The sequence below is a fragment of the Rhodnius prolixus genome, unplaced genomic scaffold (genome assembly GCF_049639745.1).
Source record: "Rhodnius prolixus isolate KJV_2025 unplaced genomic scaffold, Rpr scaffold_5, whole genome shotgun sequence".
Classification (NCBI taxonomy): Eukaryota; Metazoa; Arthropoda; class Insecta; order Hemiptera; family Reduviidae; genus Rhodnius; species Rhodnius prolixus.
In genome coordinates, this window is record NW_027411624.1 from 5,419,192 (window position 1) to 5,441,458 (window position 22,267).

General features: G+C 31.4%; 1 protein-coding gene and 1 long non-coding RNA gene across 4 annotated transcripts; one reads left to right on the forward strand and one right to left on the reverse strand.

Moving 5' to 3' along the window:
- Positions 1 to 642: 642 nt before the first annotated feature.
- Positions 643 to 7,658, reverse strand: LOC141457747 (uncharacterized). Of its 2 annotated transcripts, XR_012460512.1 has the most exons (4): positions 7,210 to 7,658; positions 3,223 to 3,446; positions 1,177 to 1,279; positions 643 to 860 (listed from the first exon to the last, which is right to left on the reverse strand). It is a non-coding gene; the product is annotated as an uncharacterized lncRNA (long non-coding RNA). The 2 variants fall into 2 exon arrangements; XR_012460513.1 differs by lacking the exon at positions 3,223 to 3,446.
- A 54-nt stretch (positions 7,659 to 7,712) lies between these two features.
- On the forward strand, positions 7,713 to 10,576 carry LOC141457746 (uncharacterized). Of its 2 annotated transcripts, none has more exons than XM_074134978.1 (2): positions 7,713 to 8,234; positions 9,356 to 10,576. In XM_074134978.1, exon 2 carries the CDS (start codon positions 9,385 to 9,387, stop codon positions 10,141 to 10,143), a length of 759 nt encoding a protein of 252 aa, XP_073991079.1. In that variant the 5' UTR covers positions 7,713 to 8,234; positions 9,356 to 9,384; the 3' UTR covers positions 10,144 to 10,576. The 2 variants fall into 2 exon arrangements, with proteins under 2 accessions (XP_073991079.1, XP_073991080.1); XM_074134979.1 differs by lacking the exon at positions 7,713 to 8,234 and adding an exon at positions 8,403 to 8,546.
- Positions 10,577 to 22,267: the final 11,691 nt, after the last annotated feature.

Here is a 22,267-nt window from a genome sequence, read left to right on the forward strand (position 1 = left end):
TGAATGAACGTGAAAGAGCACCATTTTATGTACTGGATAACTGTGCTATTATTGGTGAGGGAGTGGCTTACGGTGTCATACGTCATCAACTACACTCCGCCTGCTACACACACCCGTTCGCCAATGAGATTAGCCAATTGTTTTTGCTAATTATTTCTAGGTTAAATACAATTTAAATTTTTTTTACTAATTTTTCCCCCATAGGTATTTGATAAATTATCAGATTATGCAATAAAAATTGATATCGTAAAACTGTCTGAAATAAACATGTTTTGAACATTATACTTCCGGTTTCATACATCTAATGTAATGCAGAATCATAAACGTTAACGAAATATTTCCCTGAAGTAAAAGAAAGTAAAGTCTAGATCATTGAATGAAAGTGAAAGAGCACCATTTTATGTACTGGATAACTGTGCTATTATTGGTGAGGGAGTGGCTCGCGGTGTCACTACGTCATCAGCTACACTCCGCCTCCTACACACACCCGTTCGCCAATGAGATTAGCCAATCGTTTTTGCTAATTATTTCTAGGTTAAATACTATTTAAATTTTTTTTATTAATTTTTCCCCCATAGGTATTTGATAAATTATCAGATTATGCAATAAAAATTGATATCGTAAAAATGTCCGAAATAAACATGTTTTGAACATTATATTTGTGGTTTCATACTTCTAATGGCATTACTATACTAGAAATAGTAAAATAAGATAGATACAAAACAGAAGTTCAGAACAGCGGATGAATGAAAAGTTCCCAGCGTTTTATGGTCTGTACGTATTTCTTCTACATTGTCTTTGACTTGTATCGCCTCAAGATGATTCGATTCGATATCAATTCCTGAATTAGGTTCATATTTCTGAAATCAATAATTTCTACATATATAATTCAGTGTAATGGTAATGCTAAAAGAATTTTTTTATTTCCTTTGGTAATTCAATGTAATAGGAAATAGGAATTTGAATTATAATGACTGAACAAAAGGAAGTCTACAGAGAATGGTAAGACAATGAAGGAATCAAGACTTCTGCGTATAACTTTCCAAGACTGAAAAATCTTTGAAAATGGTTAGATATCCGAAATTAGTAAGATAAAATCTCAGCCAATCAAAAGATCTTTTCAAGAAGTATTGAGTTATCAGATGTGAGCAAAAACAGTAGTTTTGAAGGACGTACCTTATAGTTATATAACAGAAGTCAACAGCAGGAGGTTATAAGTAATTGATACTCCTATGTTTTGTTTTAATATGTCCAAATGCGTTGGAAGAAGTATTCTCATCTAAAATTATAAAACATCATTAGTAAAACTTAATGTACTTACTATATAATGGAATGTTGAACCAGTCTCGAAACATTTAATGAAAAAATTCAGACGTATTATTTGTTTTATCCCTCGTAGCACTTATTCTTTCAAAGCAATTTGTTCTCCCCCTTTTTTGATTTTATGGAAAGGGGAAAAGGAAAATACCTGACAAATGAGTGAATAGAAAATGGTTTCTCTAATAATTATATTCAAGCACATATATCTTCTTCATCAATTGTTTGCTGCAAAAATATAAATAATAAATACTGCAACATAAAGCTCTAACTGTAGTAAGTAAATTTACACAACTTTAAGCTCTAAGTTCAGTGAAATAGTAAAACAATTTACATCGAATTATTCAAAAGGTAAGCCAACAGCGGAAAATACTATTGCAAGGGAATATTTCCTCCCTACTGAAACATTACAGCATCACTCACTTATCTATGACAGAATAAATTTAGTGTGTTTACTGCACAAACTGCAATTGTTGGCTAGGACCAAAAATATATATATATATTATTTAATATTCGATAGTTCAAACTCCTCTTTGCTTTTGGCCTCAGCCAACAATGGGAAGATAATAAACCTTAACAATATCTTCTGTAGAAGATTAGTAACTTATCGGAATTTTTTATAAATTTGCGACTGCAACGGTTGTTACAACAAGCAAATGTGATGTTATGTAATATCTTGAATGTAGATTGGAGAAGGCACCTAGTGGCGACACTCCATTAACGTGAACAGATGCATTATACTGCTCTTATGAGGAGAGTAGATCGCGGGGCCATCTTCTCTTCAATCTCCTTGGAGGATTGCCTGGTAATGTGGAAGAAGATAAGTGTTCAATTAAAGGATTACGATGAGCTGCTGTAAAGGAATGAAATTTTAAGAAACGAGTTTTAGTAAGGTCCGTTAATTAAAGGGATTTTGAGGTCATTATGAATGGTGAGGTTAGAATTGTAGAATGGAGCTTTAAGAAGTTTTCGTAGTATTTTTGATTGTAAAGTCTGGAGGCGTAGTGAGTTGGAACGGTTTAGTCGATCCCCAATAATTCGATGACGCCGTATGACCAAATAGGTCGCAATAAGAACAGGTATAAGAGTCTTTTGTTTTGTATGTTGAGTTTAGATCGTTTGTCAAGTAGTCTGGCGAGAAGTTTTGTAGCGTTGGTTAGTTTCTTGTATTTTCAGTCTAGTCTGGGGGATTCCATGTCAACCGTTTGACTAGGACTTTTTTTAAATTTGAAATATAGAATATTAGTTTTCTGAAATATGACGAAAGATTAGATTATAACCAAAACGATAATCTAAAAATTGGATTACTGTATTGCCAGAGTCCCACATATTAAAATATCTAATCCTTGTAAGTAAACTGTTCAATTGATGTAAAATGGATTTAAACAAATATCCATTACATGTTGAAGAATTGCCAATAATTCTAAGGGACTTTTTAAGAAATTTTTGTTAATAGAATCAAGATTAACTATGAAATTTTCAGAAATATTTCTTGTGAAACTAAATTCTGAATATATGTCATAATTGCAAATGTTTTTCATCTTTTCAAATTAGTCATCAAAATTATGACTGAGTTCATGTACTTTCAGCTTTGCCTGTACCGAGATAACCGTCTTATTTTTCAACCGCAACAATAATGATGATGAATCAGACTTGCAGCAAAGCACTCTTACAAATGAGTTTTTGAGGGGAAAAGTATTTTCCTTGGTATTTTTCGGGCTGATCCTGATAAGTGAACGGCGATGTTTTGTCCGTTCAAATTTTTAATACAATTGAGACTACAAATACTTCTTGATCTATTCCTATAGAGATGTCTTATAATAGAATTTAACCCTTCTGTTTCTTTTTTTGTTTTTAAAGGAAATCTGACGTCACTAAAACTTTGATATAAAGTTTTTATACTACCTATTTTGTGGCAAAGAATCTTATTATATTTATTGATGTCTCTGATAGAAGAGGAAACGGGAAATAGGTAAATCTCTTTAGTCATTAATTTTTGTATTCCAATATTTTTTTAGAAAAAATTGATTTAAGTGACTTCCTGTACAACTTTTAACATCCTTTAATGTGTACAAAATGTTTCTAGACACTAAAATAAAATCTGGCCTTAATTGTCCAGGGCCCAATCCCTGAAAAAAAAAAAATATATATATTCTATTGTATCATAACCAGGGCCAGATTTTCCTATAGGCTAACTAGGCTTCAGCCTAGGGCCTCAAGATCAAGAGGGGCCTACATTTAAATTGTTAGCCAAATTAAAATTACACTATTCTAAAAACAGTGAAGAGTAAAACATTGTTTTAGTGATGTACGAGGGTTGGCTGAAAAGTAATGCCCACATGCTAGGAGAGGGGGAAAGAAAAGAGTTATCAAGTTCAGACAGAAAGTATATTAAAGTGCAATTCTTAAGCTTCACAATTATGTATTACTTTTCAATGTAGTCACCATTAACTCTAATACATTTCTCCCAACGTGAAACAAGTTTTTCCATTCCGTCACTGAAGATTCTTTTGACTTTTCTTGAATCCAGGAATTTACAGCTGCCTTCACCTCATCGTCTGAGGAGTAGAGATTACCCTTGAGGTCTCTCTTCAGTAGAGGAAACAAATAAAAATCGCAGGGGGCAAGATCCGGGGAATGAGGAGGGTTTGGAATTGATTCAAACTTCAGTTTTTCCAAAGCCTCTGGCAGTGTCGCCGCGCGAGGTGTGAAGGCGAGCGTTGTCATGTTGCAAGATTATTGGTGCCAAGCTGCCTTTAACACGACGTCGGAGTGATGTATTTTATTATATCTCGTGTAATTTACAAACTTAATAATGGGAGATGAAAGGGACTCATAAGTGGAATAGCCTAGGGCCTCTTTTCATCTAAATACGGCCCTAATCACAACTACAAGATAAGTTGGAAATTTCGTTCTTAAATAATAGTAGTGAGGCACTAAATTTTGGCAAATCAAGGTAAGAGTTGTGATCGTCAAAAAACTACACGAAAATGCCTCAAAAAATCACCCAAATTTGATAATTTTTTTACTTTATAGACATTGTTACAAGAATAGCGGAGATTAAGTGCAAAAAAAAAAAAATGTTCATTGGGCACAAGTTTAAGAAAACTGCAAATACTAAAGGTAGCATTGCAACAGTTTATTGTTAACAATTAAAACAATATGAGACAATAAACCTGCGGGGAAGACCCAGGTAATGGGACTGCTGCTTGAACTAGCCCCCCCCCCAAAAAAAAAAATATGTCGTGGACGTGGCTTGAACAAAAGAGAAAAACCAGTTAGGATGATGAATGGGGGCTGATATTAAGGCAAAGTAAATCCTCCCAAGTTGCAAGAAGATGGCTTCAGTGGGCGAGGCCTAATATTTGTTCTAAAAAAAGAAATTTAAAAACTATAAAGACACATCTCAGAAATGAGTATAAGTTTGTAAAAATAATTTGAATCTCCAAGAAATTGCCTGGATTGCTTTTTCTCAGAGAAACTTGGAAGAAGTGCCCAAAGGAGTTTCCCTAAAACGGTATATTTAATCGCCATTATTATTATAGTAGTGTTTTTACCAATTTCTCTCTCTCTCTCTCGCACACAGATTACAGTGTACATTGACTACGCTAGCGACTAAGTAGAAAACTGGACATTGGCAAAATAATCTTTCTTAATTATTTTGGGTTAATAAATCAGTCACCCAAAAAAGAAGAACAATTCTCGACACTAGAACCTTGTTTTTTTTCTTAGTAGGCTCATCGACAAATCATAGTTTAGACGAAACTAAGAACAAAAATGTCTTAAGTACAAAAAAGTTCACGATAAAAAAAAGAAGGTCACAGACATTGTGTCAGCGTCTTCCAAATATTGAAAAAAGTGATAGATTAATAAAATGTATTTAATGTTAAAATTATTTACATATAGATATAATATGGTGTACCCGGAGGAGAGATCGAAACCTTCGGGAGATGATTCAGTAGCTCAAATGCAACAAAAAAAATATTCTATTCACTTTGGCCTGGATTCTCAATAGTGTCCAAGATATTTGCATTTTTGAACTTTTCCATCGATATTCGCGTTTTTCACCATAAAAAAAACGGCCGTAACTTTTCTATCCTTTATCCTACCAACAAATCTGCTCATTCCAAACGAAAGAGCATTAAATTTCCCTAAAATATTAACTTAACCCAGAGCCACAAAACGTTTCTTATAAACAATTCAATTAATTATTGAATAATTAATTAAATTGAAGGAGTCACCCAATTATAAAAAAGTTGTGCATTTATTATCTTTTACTATTGAGAATCGGGCCAAAGTGAAGAGAATATTTTTTGTGGCTTTTGAGCTGCACTAAAGAAGGAAGCAGTACTGAAATCAATATTCGCTGAGAAAAGTCATTATCAAACCCTAGTGAAAGCTTTTTTTTAAATAATAATGAATTGTAATAATAGTAAAAAAATAAAAAATGTTTTGAATCAGGGCACTTATCGTGGACTAATTTCTTTTAATTTGTGATTTTGATTAAACATTTCAAAACTCAAATATTGTACAATGTTAAATCTGTACAATCTATTTAATGGTACTTCACAGGAGAGCTATATTCATCTCCATCTTAAGAGGACTCGCCTTTAAGTAGGGTTCTAAAAAAATTTGACTTATACAAATTATTCATTTATGTATTTGTATTCATTTAAGTCAAGTAAACAAGGCTGCGTGGCCACGCAAACCAATAATTTGGCATCCTTATTAGATTCTTTTAACATTAATTAGGAAATTATTTCTTTAAATAATGATCTCATAAAGTCTATCACATTAAACAGTAAAGAGGAGTGTGCTAGTGATGAACAAAAAGTATGAAAACAGAATAAAAGAGGAAACTAATAGTTAAAACTGAAGAGTATATTTTGTACAGGTATGTTACTAGGATTCTGACCAATAGTCAGTGCTGGTATTAACTACCTGCTAGGGAGCACACGGCCAAGTTGCCTAAATTGCCCATTGTTACCTAAAATTAACGACTCTAGGAGGTGAAAAATGGAAAAATAGCAGCAGGTGGGCATTATAACTGTCATAACCGCTGAAGGTTCGTTTTGTTTCATTTTAATAACTTTTTTCCAGTAAAAATAAAATGATATTCAACTTCGAAAACCAAAACTATCATGTACATAGAATATTTTGCAATATAATGTACAGCATACTGAATACATTACAATATTAATTACATCTGCGTTATAGCAAAAAAAAAGAACACTCACTTATAAAGGAACACATGCTCTTTATTTCAAAGAAAATTAGTGAATTTTATCGCAGGAATCAGTCAATTCGGTGTAGTGGGCAGTTTTATCATTCAAATAATTTCTTTTTAATTAAAGGTGTGTCAAAATTTGAGGTTATAGGTGCTCAGAGTTTTATTTTCAGAGAACTGCTGGGTTTAAGAAATTAGCTGTAAGAAGCTCTTTGTGGGTTTAAGAAAAGATCCTCTCATTGCTGGGAAATTAGCTATTCGAAAGAAAAAAATTGAAGGGCCAGCAGCTCGATTCAAAAACCTGAAATCTCTGGTTGCAATGTAGTTAACGCGAACCACTGATTCCCTACTCTTATATAGAAAATATTAGTAATAATATATTTGTTTTATGAGTTTTCGACGGAGATATTTCATCATACTGTCAGAAACGTTTCGTTAAGCCTAACGAATGTTAAGATTATCATTATCCTCCACTAAGGTTTACAATTTCCTTAGGGAACATTGATAACCATGGGAACACTTAGGGATGGATTCAAGAGAAGCTGTACCGTCATGATTCTTTCAATACTACTGATTTACAACATATTAGGCCAATGAACGTGTCTATTATTGACATCAATTCTTTTTTTGGTCAAAATTATAAGTTAAAAAAAAAAATTCATTACCTTAATTTAGGTTAGCGAAGTCTTCAGTATGGAGTAACAAATCTTTTCCTTTTTTCTCACCAGGTAAGAGAGAATGTTGCTCTCATTTTCAAGTTTTCACTGAAAATATCCGTTTTATGGTCCCATGAGCACCAAAAAAAAGTGTTTTTTTTGGAATTTTCGTAAGTAGGGTTCCCTTAAAAAAAGTCATTTCACTGAATTTAAGGAAGTAATTATTATAATTTTTAAGGAGAAGATTCAAGAATCACGCTTTTCCCGAAGCCTTTGTACTTATGAAAACCTATACTGAAGCCAAATGTTTCTTTTTTAAATGCTGAGTTTTTATAAAGCTTAGAGAATACAGTAAAAAAATAACTAGTGTTGAAAATCTAATAACTTAAAATTCAGTACTTTGGTCTAAAAACTTGTCAGCTGTTCAGTACTTTGGTCAGTGGTTGGTTAGGTTAGGTTAGAGACTTAGATAACAGTTTATAAATTTTATCAGTTATTTTAGTACAGACTGTTGCGTTAGAATCAATTGTTTTCGTGTTTGATGTTTACATTTATTGCTTAATGTAATGACTTTATTAATTTAAAGTTAAAATTAATTATCAAGCAATGTTAAAACATAAAATAAGTGTTGTAAATTTCTGTTCAACTAAATAATTTAAAGAGAAATTATTAAAACTTCAATCCAACTTGTTTACCAAAAGTTTGATATTTAAGAAAGGATGAATAGATGATGGGTCTTGCCCGTGCCTATTGTTCGTAATCTATTTCGCTGACCAGCTAGTTCGAGGGTACCTTTTGTCAACCCTACTTTGCTGACCAGATAACCAATTCGTGGAGGTTAGTTGCTTTTGTTTTCGCTGGATCCAGAAAGTATATAAGTGGTGTTACCCTTTAAAGTACTAAATCAGTTTAAGTTTGTAACTCATTTGGATTGTTTCTTGGTATTTGACACTTGTGACTTGTTTAAAGTAGCTAGTCCGTTACCAGTGTACTAATATTCGAGTCCTGTTCTGAGATATTTCCTCATATTTAAGGTAAGTCTTTCCATGTTCATATTAATTTTTATATGAATTCGTTGCGCTTTTTTTAAATATTTTGTGCATCCTGAAAGTTTTAAATTACATATTTATAACTAACTGCCTTCAGTGTCCATAGTTTCTAAAACTAATTAACATAGTTTCTAATCGTCATTTTTTTTATCGATTTTACAGTTTTCAGTTTAATAATTGATACATATTTTTTCTCTTTAAGAAAAATAGCTGCAAAAATTTTACGTATGGTTTTAAACGCAAGCATGGGATCCATAATTTACGCAGTAATATATTCTTGAAACTGACTATAAAGAGGCACATACGCTTATCTGATTTTCTTTAAATAAGTTTTGTTAATTACATTCAGTACCTCGGAGGTATACAACACTAAGTCCATTTCTTCAAAATTTCTTTTTTTAATGTTTCTAATACAAAATCATTATTTTTATTACATCTGTGTTACTTATTATCCACCAAAGATTTAAGCAAAATAACTCCCTTGGGTTTATAAGTAAGAAAAAAAACGCGAAAAAATCTTTCATTTGCTCTCCTGTAAAAATTAAAAATGTGAGATAGTGTTTTATACCTTCGTGGTAATTGCTATTAATTTTATAAGATAATTAGGCCGCACATTACACTTAAATTGTACGTTAGAGAACAGCTTAAACTCTACCTCTTTCTCAAAACTTAAAAAGCATTTTACTGGAAAATGTTGAGCCATTTCGACAAAAGTTAGTTAAGTTAGTTGTATTTTTCTAAAACCTTTTTACTGGGCCCCAACAGTGAACAAAAATATGATTTAAACTTATTGCGCGTTCTTGGTTTAAAGTAATGGCCACCCACAGATACACTTTCAGACCAATTTTGAAACGAACATTTGAGAAGAAAACTCTAAATTAAATCGAAAATCAACTCGTCAACGTTTTAAAAAGCGGAAATCTACAAGGGTGTATTTTTATTGTATAATTGGATTTTTTTAAACCCAAATTGAAAACCTATCCATCTAGAGAAAATTTAATTTTCATATCAACAGATCAAGTCTTAAGATTTTGAGAGAAAATGGTGAGAAAACAATATATTAGATTTATTTTTTTTATTAATTTTTTCCGAATTTCTGCTTGCAGGTGACGGAGAAACATTTGCTGCCACAAAAATGAACGGCCTTCCACAGTTTGGACTGAATCCATTTCTTACATACCCACCGCCTTCAACAGCTTTTTCGATCTTTCCATCAGGCATGTTCACCACACCATATCCATTCTTGTTTCCTCTACCGCCAATAGACACCAGTAAAATGTTGGCCACATGGGAGCAACTGAAATTCAATTCTTTTTTCGATGAACAACCATTAGACCTGAGCATGGATCGTAGAAGGTCTGATGGTGATAACTTGGAGAATGAATATATTGACGTTACTGGGATAGATGATGAAAACGGTGAATATCCATTAAATTTGACCATGACTTCAACTGTTGTCCGGCCAACAGCTGTGTATGTACAAAATTTCGAACTACCTGGTGGCACTCTCTTGTCACCACCAAATCAACAACAAGGAACCCTTTTCAAAGACAATCTACATCCTTCTGGACCATTTAAATGTGTAAGAAATAATGAGATGGTTAAGCAAGAAGTAAAATCATCAATCGAAGATACACCACCAGATCAGGAAATTGGGACTACCAAAAAATTTGATGGAAGTAGTAAAACAACGGAAAATAAACACTACTGTAAAATATGTGACAAAGGATTTGCTAAAGCGGCTAATCTAAAGCGACACCTGAAGATACATACTACTGGACAGACTTCACTGAAATGTCCATCCTGTGAACGACAGTTCAGTACTTCTTTTCGGCTATTAAGACATATCAAAAGTCAGCACAAGGTTAACGTTGAATTACCAGAAAAAAAATAATTTTTAGAAATACAAAATAACTATTCAAAGTATTTTTATTTAATTTTTTTTTTTTTAATGCTTCACTGCTACTAAAAATTTTAAACATTTTAAAAACTTTAAATGCTTTAATATTACTTTAAGGATTGTATCCATTTATAGAATTGTATATATTGACCAGGATATATTGTATATTCATATTAAAATGCATATATTTGTAATCTTCCTTTTTAGAGAATACTTCTGTAGTTATCTAATAGTTCTTTATATGAAACACTATCTACCAAAATTATTTTTGCAACATGTAGTAGAAAAAATATAACTAACTGGAATTTATTCAAAAAAGAATTGTGTAACTTTAATATTGCATATGTGCATTTGCAAATACATTCTCATTGAAAATTAATAATGATTTTAATGTTATATTTCGTCTAATAAAATTTCCAAATTTGTATAGATTTTTTTTATTTCCACCATAATTTTCAGCTTCAAATCAGCTCCAAATCAGTAGAAGTGGCAAAAAACAATTTTACTGAATCTAGTTTACAGTATTTTGTGATTTCCTTCTTCTTTTTTTTTAATATACTTCAATTTCTTCACTTCCATATTCCTTTGCTCCTTAACTCCTACAAAAAACATCGATGATCACATCCTCACACATTCTCTCTCTTTTTCGGTGCTAAGCACAAAGCCAAGGATTTCCAGAACTTAATAATTTCTCATGTGATCGAAAAGATCTACTTTTCTAATATGATCAACTACATTAAAACTGCCCGGTAGGACAGTTGTATAAGGGTTGATCGTCAAAAAGTGCACGAAAAAGCTTAACGTTGAAAAACACCCAACTTAGACAATTTTTTTTTCTGTTACTATAAAAGATAAAATTCCCCAGTTTTCTTTATAATATAGGTCAGATCCTCCTTTATAACTGTAATTTTTTTTTGCAACAATCCAGATCTAATAGGTTTCGAGAAAAAAGTTGCCGAAAATGAGCAAAAACGGCTTTTTCAAAAAATGTTCTTCTTGTTGTTCTTGTTACCTTTTTTGTAAACAACGTAGCTTCTAAACGCGCAAACCTAATTTTCATGAATGAGGTGTCATCCGATTCGAAATTTTATGTAGATATGCCTTTTGGGAGTCTCGCCGCTGTACATCGAATGGGAGAGGAGTTAGCCCCCTTTATGTAAGGCCCCCTCCAAAATTATTATTACTAATTGCTCTGACAATCTTGGCCCGATTTTGATAAAATTTGGTAGGATGATAGGGTTAGGGCTCCCCTACGTAACATTATAGCGGCGATCTGCTCTTACCCTTGTTAAGGGGAAGTATAGCAATCGTTTCAAATTATCGACATAAGTTTTCGACCGTTAAATAAATGCATTTATTTATTTTCAATAAATTTATTTACCAAATAATTAAAATAATTGCCTTTTTCAATGTAATATAGATTGTTTTTAACATAAATAACAGTTATGATGGTAGTTAAAGACTAGAAAAGTGTTCGAGATTTAACTTGTAATGCCATTCAAGTAGAATCAAGCTTATAGTTTAGACATACTTCCACCTCAAGAGCAAGACAATCATTCATTCTGCCATACCGCTGCGAAATCGCAAAAAATTAATCCTCTGTACTGAAAAACTCATCTATTTTAAGACAGAAAAGAAGCAAATTTTACCAGAACTAGAAGACAAATAATCAGAGACAGCGGATGAATCCAGAAAATGAAAATATAAGGTAAAAAACACTAAATTTTCTTCTGGTTGCACCAGATAGTCATTTCTGTATATATCAGCGAGTATTAATAACTGGAATCTATATAAAAAGCAACACACATTTAGAAAATATAACGTAAACGAAACAGTGCAAAACACAACCTATTACTAGTGTGAAAATTAGTACTAGCCAAAATAGGCGTTAAAATAAAACTGAAAAAAAAAATTTCTGATAAAAATAGCTAAGATTTTCTATTTTTCCTTTTAATCTGAACATCTTCGTCGAAAGGAGCCGAAATAATCTTTAAAACAACCCTAACATGAAAAAAGAATTCAGAAATATCAAATAAAGAATTTTAACCAATAGTACGTTAGATTTTCTATTTTTTCCATCATTTCTGAACTTGGGCTAGCATAACTAGCCGACCTAATGTATATAATACAACCCTGCCTTAGAAATCGAACTTAGTAAGTTAAAAATAAGGAATTCTACTAAAAGTAGATTAGATTTTCTATGTTTTCCATCATTTCTGAACTTGGGCTAGCATAACAAGCCGACCTAATGTGTATGATACAACCCTGGCTTAGAAATCGAAATTAGTAAATTAAAATAAGGAATTTTAACTAAAAGTAGATTAGATTTTCTATTTTTCCTATTATTTCTGAACTTGGGCTAGCATAACAAGCCGACCTAATGTGTATGATACAACCCTGGCTTAGAAATCGAACTTAGTAAGTTAAAATAAGGAATTCTACTAAAAGTAGATTAGATTTTTTATGTTTTCCATCATTTCTGAACTTGGGCTAGCATATATAATACAACACTGGCTTAGAAATCGAACTTAGTAAGTTAAAAATAAGGAATTTTAACTAAAAGTAGATTAGATTTTCTATTTTTCCTATTATTTCTGAACTTGGGCTAGCATAACAAGCCGACCTAATGTGTATGATACAACCCTGGCTTAGAAATCGAAATTAATAAGTTAAAATAAGTAATTTTAACTAAAACTAGATTAGATTTTCTATTTTTCCTATTATTTCTGAACTTGGGCTAGCATAACAAGCCGACCTAATGTGTATGATACAATCCTGGCTTAGAAATCGAACTTAGTAAGTTAAAATAAGGAATTCTACTAAAAGTAGATTAGATTTTCTATGTTTTCCATCATTTCTGAACTTGGGCTAGCATATATAATACAACACTGGCTTAGAAATCGAACTTAGTAAGTTAAAAATAAGGAATTTTAACTAAAAGTAGATTAGATTTTCTATTTTTCCTATTATTTCTGAACTTGGGCTAGCATAACTAGCCGACCTAATGTATATAATACAACCCTGCCTTAGAAATCGAACTTAGTAAGTTAAAAATAAGGAATTCTACTAAAAGTAGATTAGATTTTCTATGTTTTCCATCATTTCTGAACTTGGGCTAGCATATATAATACAACACTGGCTTAGAAATCGAACTTAGTAAGTTAAAATAAGGAATTTTAACTAAAAGTAGATTAGATTTTCTATATTTCCTATTATTTCTGAACTTGGGCTAGCATAACAAGCCGACCTAATGTGTATGATACAACCCTGGCTTAGAAATCGAACTTAGTAAGTTAAAATAAGGAATTCTACTAAAAGTAGATTAGATTTTCTATGTTTTCCATCATTTCTGAACTTGGGCTAGCATATATAATACAACACTGGCTTAGAAATCGAACTTAGTAAGTTAAAATAAGGAATTTTAACTAAAAGTAGATTAGATTTTCTATATTTCCTATTATTTCTGAACTTGGGCTAGCATAACAAGCCGACCTAATGTGTATGATACAACCCTGGCTTAGAAATCGAACTTAGTAAGTTAAAATAAGGAATTCTACTAAAAATAGATTAGATTTTCTATTTTTCCTATTATTTCTGAACTTGGGCTAGCATAATAAGCCGACCTAATGTGTATGATACAACCCTGGCTTAGAAATCGAAATTAATAAGTTAAAATAAGTAATTTTAACTAAAACTAGATTAGATTTTCTATTTTTCCTATTATTTCTGAACTTGGGCTAGCATAACAAGCCGACCTAATGTGTATGATACAACCCTGGCTTAGAAATCGAACTTAGTAAGTTAAAATATGGAATTTTAACTAAAACTAGATTAGATTTTCTATTTTTCCTATTATTTCTGAACTTGGGCTAGCATAACTAGCCGACCTAATGTATATAATACAACCCTGCCTTAGAAATCGAACTTAGTAAGTTAAAAATAAGGAATTTTAACTAAAAGTAGATTAGATTTTCTATTTTTCCTATTATTTCTGAACTTGGGCTAGCATAACTAGCCGACCTAATGTATATAATACAACCCTGCCTTAGAAATCGAACTTAGTAAGTTAAAAATAAGGAATTTTAACTAAAAGTAGATTAGATTTTCTATTTTTCCTATTATTTCTGAACTTGGGCTAGCATAACTAGCCGACCTAATGTATATAATACAACCCTGCCTTAGAAATCGAACTTAGTAAGTTAAAAATAAGGAATTCTACTAAAAGTAGATTAGATTTTCTATGTTTTCCATCATTTCTGAACTTGGGCTAGCATATATAATACAACACTGGCTTAGAAATCGAACTTAGTAAGTTAAAATAAGGAATTTTAACTAAAAGTAGATTAGATTTTCTATATTTCCTATTATTTCTGAACTTGGGCTAGCATAACAAGCCGACCTAATGTGTATGATACAACCCTGGCTTAGAAATCGAACTTAGTAAGTTAAAATAAGGAATTCTACTAAAAGTAGATTAGATTTTCTATGTTTTCCATCATTTCTGAACTTGGGCTAGCATATATAATACAACACTGGCTTAGAAATCGAACTTAGTAAGTTAAAATAAGGAATTTTAACTAAAAGTAGATTAGATTTTCTATATTTCCTATTATTTCTGAACTTGGGCTAGCATAACAAGCCGACCTAATGTGTATGATACAACCCTGGCTTAGAAATCGAACTTAGTAAGTTAAAATAAGGAATTCTACTAAAAATAGATTAGATTTTCTATTTTTCCTATTATTTCTGAACTTGGGCTAGCATAATAAGCCGACCTAATGTGTATGATACAACCCTGGCTTAGAAATCGAAATTAATAAGTTAAAATAAGTAATTTTAACTAAAACTAGATTAGATTTTCTATTTTTCCTATTATTTCTGAACTTGGGCTAGCATAACAAGCCGACCTAATGTGTATGATACAACCCTGGCTTAGAAATCGAACTTAGTAAGTTAAAATATGGAATTTTAACTAAAACTAGATTAGATTTTCTATTTTTCCTATTGCTTTTGGACTCGGGCTAGCAAAACAAGCCGACCTAATGTGTATGATACAACCCTGGCTTAGAAATCGAAATTAATAAGTTAAAATAAGGAATTTTAACTAAAACTAGATTAGATTTTCTATTTTTCCTATTGCTTTTGGACTCGGGCTAGCAACACAAGCCGACCTAATGTGTATGATACAACCCTAGCTTAGAAATCGAACTTAGTAAGTTAAAATAAGGAATTCTACTAAAAGTAGATTAGATTTTCTATGTTTTCCATCATTTCTGAACTTGGGCTAGCATATATAATACAACACTGGCTTAGAAATCGAACTTAGTAAGTTAAAAATAAGGAATTTTAACTAAAAGTAGATTAGATTTTCTATTTTTCCTATTATTTCTGAACTTGGGCTAGCATAACAAGCCGACCTAATGTGTATGATACAACCCTGGCTTAGAAATCGAAATTAGTAAGTTAAAATAAGGAATTTTAACTAAAACTAGATTAGATTTTCTATTTTTCCTATTTCTTTTGGACTCGGGCTAGCAAAACAAGCCGACCTAATGTGTATGATACAACCCTGGCATAGAAATCGAACTTAGTAAGTTAAAATAAGGAATTCTACTAAAAGTAGATTAGATTTTCTATGTTTTCCATCATTTCTGAACTTGGGCTAGCATATATAATACAACACTGGCTTAGAAATCGAACTTAGTAAGTTAAAAATAAGGAATTTTAACTAAAAGTAGATTAGATTTTCTATTTTTCCTATTATTTCTGAACTTGGGCTAGCATAACAAGCCGACCTAATGTGTATGATACAACCCTGGCTTAGAAATCGAAATTAATAAGTTAAAATAAGGAATTTTAACTAAAACTAGATTAGATTTTCTATTTTTCCTATTTCTTTTGGACTCGGGCTAGCAAAACAAGCCGACCTAATGTGTATGATACAACCCTGGCTTAGAAATCGAAATTAGTAAGTTAAAATAAGGAATTTTAACTAAAACTAGATTAGATTTTCTATTTTTCCTATTTCTTTTGGACTCTGGCTAGCAAAACAAGCCGACCTAATGTGTATGATACAACCCTAGCTTAGAAATCGAACTTAGTAAGTTAAAATAAGGAATTCTACTAAAAGTAGATTAGATTTTCTATGTTTTCCATCATTTCTGAACTTGGGCTAGCATATATAATACAACACTGGCTTAGAAATCGAACTTAGTAAGTTAAAAATAAGGAATTTTAACTAAAAGTAGATTAGATTTTCTATTTTTCCTATTATTTCTGAACTTGGGCTAGCATAACAAGCCGACCTAATGTGTATGATACAACCCTGGCTTAGAAATCGAAATTAGTAAGTTAAAATAAGGAATTTTAACTAAAACTAGATTAGATTTTCTATTTTTCCTATTTCTTTTGGACTCGGGCTAGCAAAACAAGCCGACCTAATGTGTATGATACAACCCTGGCATAGAAATCGAACTTAGTAAGTTAAAATAAGGAATTTTAACTAAAAGTAGATTAGATTTTCTATTTTTCCTATTACTTTTGGACTCGGGCTAGCAAAACAAGCCGACCTAATGTGTATGATACAAGCCTGGCATGGAAATCGAACTTAGTAATGAAGAAAAAATAGAAAATCGGATCTACTTTTCCTAGAATTCTATGTTCGTTTAAAAATTTCGATTACTTTATATATATTATTTTTCTAAAACTTAATCTTAAAGGCAATCTTGTAATTAAAATAGGAAAAAAAAAACTAAAATTATTGAAGAATTTATTAATTCTATTTCATTCTCTAAATACCACATTGTGAACATCTGCGTGTGACGTCATAAAAGTATTCCCTACTATATTATAAATTAATGTTATTTAAAAAATAATTCAACAGTAGAAAACTGAATTTTGAGTCAACATTATACTAAAATTAAAAATCTACATTTATTAAATTTTTTCCAATAAAAAAGTAACATATGTTACTGCTACGCATTTGTCATAACCTTCACACTACTGGTATCAGTTCAACATCTGTTCTGCTGGAGGTAACATCACTTCTAAGCAGTAAGTACATTTTCTTAATTTAAATTTATATTCCATCAACTTTTTATATTGATTAATAGTGTTTTAGAAAGAAAGAAGAATAAATAAATATTTATAGTTTTCGTAATTTAATTTAAAGAAATTAAGAAAAAATAGAATTGACCAATACTGACATGTCTGAACTCACATTCTAATTGAATGCATGGTAAAAGTAGATTTTGATGAATAAAACTATCTTCAACAATGTTAAGTAAATTTTTTAAGCAACTTTTTTTAAAAATATTTTAAGTAAATAGGTGAACTTTAAGACATTAAGTAGTCAATGAATTTGTGGTAGGTATTTAAGTATTTAATGAATTTGTGGTAGGTATTTACGTATTTAATGAATTTGTGGTAGGTATTTACGTATTTAATGAATTTGTGGTAGGTATTTACGTATTTAATGAATTCGTGCTAGGTATTAACTGAAAATTACTTCTTTTTTTTAATTTTTAGCATTAATTAATTTAAATAATGTTGATTTTTGAATTATTTATACCTCTACAATTAGTAAGAATGAATTCAGATTAAGTACATTTCTTTTGTCTTCGGTGAAAAATTAAGCTGTACAGATAAGTTTTAAATTTTGTTTACTAAGTGACTGGAATATAAATACATTTTTATGTCAACTAGTATGAACGTTTTGAGAATTAAACTTTTCTGAATTAATTTTGGGCATATTGGTCCTTTTAGCTGAAGAAACAAATTAATTCAAATGCCTATAAATTGTTTCAAAAGTATTTTATTAATTTACGAACAATAATGAATTTTATTATTTGAATATTTTGGTCAAAATTTAGTTTAAAAAAAGTGTTCATTTAATTTATATACACATATACTTATCTTTTTTCCTTATTGTTACAGGAACCGAGTTCGTGTTCAAATCCCCGGGAGTGATTGCTTCGGAACTTTTTTTACCTTTTATCAACTATTATCATTGATATTTTAACATGTGCGTATTTAAAAGTAATTGCTTCGGGTTCTTCCTAATTCCGCTGAAGAAAAGCCTGCGAAGTATTTGTTTGCGATATATTTTTAAATAGTGTCCAGTGTCAATTGACGACTGACGAGAACTCCTGCTCTTCCCTCTCCGCCAAGACGAAGACGCAAAGGACTACATCGATGGATATGTAACTGCAAGATATTGTTACATATCCCAACCTACAGCAAAAAAAGGTAGACTGGGGAATTATAGTGGTTATGTAGATGATGTCCGGGCGCGATTAGTAGCGTGTCACTCGCTCTAGGCTCGCCAACAGCGAGTGGCACTCTAAAATCTCCTTATCAAAATTTATTTTTTTAGACTTGGCCAAATTTTACTTTGTCATTACTCTTCTTTAAGAACTATCTTTTCCGTCAACGATAAATACTTCGAGTTTATCCATAATTATGATTCCATTTATTAGGGCATGTTAGGGATTCCTAGAGGAAGGAAAGGAACAACATATTAGATAGTTAAAGTAATTTCAAAATTATAGTTTAGAATTTGCTTTTTAGTTAGGGTTTTCAGGTGGACCAATACAATATATTAGTTAGATAATTAAAGTAATATCAAAATTAAAGTTTATAATTTACTTTTTAGTTAGGGTTTTCAGCTACACATCAACCAGCTACTTTGGAAATAAACAACACATTAGATAGTTAAAGTAATTTCAAAATTGTGATTTAGATTTTGATTTTTAGTTAGGGTTTTCAGGTGGACCAATACAACTTATTAAATAATTAAAATAATATCAAAATTATAGTTTAGAATTTGCTTTTTAGTTAAGGTTTTCAGCTATACATCAACCAGCCACTCTTTAGTGCATGATACATATTTAGTGCATGACAAAATGATACTAGTCATTTTATAAATAAATAGAATCATAATTATTCATTTATATGGCCACTACTAATATCCTTCTTCGGAACTTCAAGTCCAAGTAGAGCAGAGTGGTAAGTCAATTCTGCATGTTACTAAGCATCTTTGCTTTCTTTGCATGATATTTTTTTTATTTACAGCAGAAAATATTATTAGATAGAATTTTTAAAATCATTTCAAAATTGAAGTTTAGAATTTGCTTTTTATTTAGGGTTTTTCAGGTGGATAAATACAATATATTAGTTAGATATTTAAAGTAATTCGAAATTAAAGTTTAGAATTTGCTTTTTAGTTAGGGTTTTCAGGTGGACCAATACATTAGTTCAATTAATTTCAAAATTAAAGTTTAGAGTTTGCTTTTTAGTTAGGGTTTTCAGGTACACATGAAACAGCTACTTTGGAAATGATCAATATTTTAGTTAGATATTTTAAGTAATTTCAAAATTAAAGTTTAGAATTTGCTTTTTAGTTAGGGTTTTCAGGTGGACCAATACAATATATTAGTTAGACAGTTACAGTAATTTGAAAATTAAAGTTTAGAATTTGCTTTATAGTTAGGGTTTTCAGGTGGATAAATACAATATATTAGTTAGATAATTAAAGTTATTACAAAATTAAAGTTTAGAATTTGTTTTTTAGTTAGGGTTTTCAGGTTCCCAGGCTTTAGTTGTTTTACACAAACAACACTCATACACTGACACCATATCAACAAGCACACAGTGCAACAACATTACACAAAACAACACTGCATTCCAATATAAATTCATTTTAAGATTTAATTGGTCGAAGATCATTGAATAAGTTAGTGTTTTTGGCGATTCTTGATAAAATTAGTTTTCACGATTTTAACAGCTTCTTTGTGATAATGTGACTTTTTTTTTCTAAATTATTGCAAAGTTGGTTTCTGACAAAATATTTTCAGTGGGAGAAAAGAGTTCTTTGTCAGTTCCCAATCCGATCCCCGTAGGGGGAAGTGGATTAGCCACTTCTTCAGGGTACTTGGCGTCCCTGCGGGTGTCCCAGCCTAACAACATGAACATGAGCAATTTATACTGTTACACCCAAATACATTTACACAGAACTCATAGGGCATAGTCATCTGTACAAGGAGGGCTTATTTGCTCTGAATCATAGTGCAGATTGTGTCAGGATTCTTTTTTTGAGAAGTTCAGAGGATTTCATTGAAATTTTTTGACCATTTCCATGCTGCATACACATACATTGAAATTAGTAACAAATAGAATATTTAAAAATATAAAGGACAGAAAGTTATTAAATTTTTTTTTTAACCTAATGCTTTTTAAATTGTACATTAAATTCCTGTAAATTTAGGGCACATGTTGAAATTATATAGGTTTTAGGTGTTTGTTGTTTTTCATAGTTTGAATATTGGTCTAAAAACTTCAATAATAATAAATCTTGCCAACCTAAAGTTGCAATAAAATAACATTTTGAACTAGTGTTTAATCTATGGGAAGGTGTGGATAAGTTATTTATTGCAATCCAAGGGTTTTAGTGCGATTCCAGCTGGAAAAATCCAAAGCTTGGCATACATGGTTAGGCAACTATGGTTTTCCTGCTCCTTCATAATCTCTAGTTAGTTCATCAGTAACGCTTCATCAAGAAGTATGTAAGTGATTTCCATCGTTTCCAAAGTATTTCTATGCTTCTTTTTTGCAAATCCTTGATATAATCAAACATCATGCGCAAAAATTATCCTTTCCACACCTAACAAATTAAGGTCATCCGTACCAGATCCAATATTTCCAAGCCTACTTCATAAATCAAAAAGGATTCATTTCTACTCAATAATCTTCGATTCAAACTTTGAAGAGATCAAGAAAGCAACATTCAAATGGCCGCACCACAACTTGCCTCAGCTCCTAAACAACATCCGTACCAACTTTTCTTAAGACTACTTCTTCAATCGGTGACGATTCATTTCAACTTCGATGCAAATATTGAAGAGATCAAGAAAGCAACATTCGAATGGCCGCACCACAACTTGCCTCAGCTCCTAAACAACGTCCGTACCAACTTTTCTCAGGTCTAATTCTTCAATCTGAGACGATTCATTTCAACTTCGATGCAAAAATGAGGAGATCAAGAAAGCAAGATTCAAATGGCCGCTCCACAACTTGCCTCAGCTCCTAAACAACATCCGTACCAACTTTTCTCAGATCTACTTCTTCAATCTGAGACGTTTCATTTCAACTTCGATGCAAACATTGAGGAGATCAAGAAAGCAAGATTCAAATGGCCGCTCCACAACTTGCCTCACCCCCTAAACAACATCCGTACCAACTTTTCTCAGATCTACTTCTTCAATCTGAGACGATTCATTTCAACTTCGATGCAAATATTGAGGAGATCAAGAAAGCAAGTTCAAATGGTCGCTCCACAACTTGCCTCAGCTCCTAAACAACATCCGTACCAACTTTTCTCAGATCTACTTCTTCAATCTGAGACGATTCATTTCAACTCTGATGCTAATATTGAAGAGATCAAGAAAGCAAGATTCAAATGGCCGCTCCACAACTTGCCCCAACTCCTAAACAACATCCGTACCAACTTTTCTCAAGTCTACTTCTTCAATCTGAGACGATTCATTTCAACTCCAATGCTAATATTGAAGAGATCAAGAAAGCAAGATTCAAATGGCCTCTCCACAACTTGCCTCAGCTCCTAAACAACATCCGTACCAACTTTTCTCAAGTCTACTTCTTCAACCTGAGACGATCCATTTCAACTTTGGTAGCGGCAAATTGTTAATTTTTATTGGAGTATTATCTTACAACTTGTCAGTTCCGTTGCTATGTCTAAGTTAGCTGGTCTGGTTTTCCATAGGATGTTCTTTTTGAATGTGTTTAAATTTCTATGTTCTGTGTAGGCCTTATTGCATAAATAGTACGTGATCTTTTTTTAGCAATATACCAAACTTTAAAATTGTTTTCAGACTAAAACTTCAGTTGTAAATAATAAACATTACAGAATTTCTATTTGTCATCTTAAGTTGGAGGAAGAAATCTTAATTTCATTATACTTTTAATCGTAGAAAAGGTTCTTAGACTTACGTGAACTAACAGAACGGTAAATTGTATAAATATGTGAAGTTTAATTCTTCGTTTTTATATCGAGACTTAAGGTTTAAATTTATTACTGTTCTCAGTTTAATCGTTTCCAGCA

Excerpts from the sequence above, each read along its gene's own strand:
- LOC141457746 (XM_074134978.1), top strand. The coding sequence starts at position 9,385 with ATGAACGGCCTTCCACAGTTTGGACTGAATCCATTTCTTACATACCCA.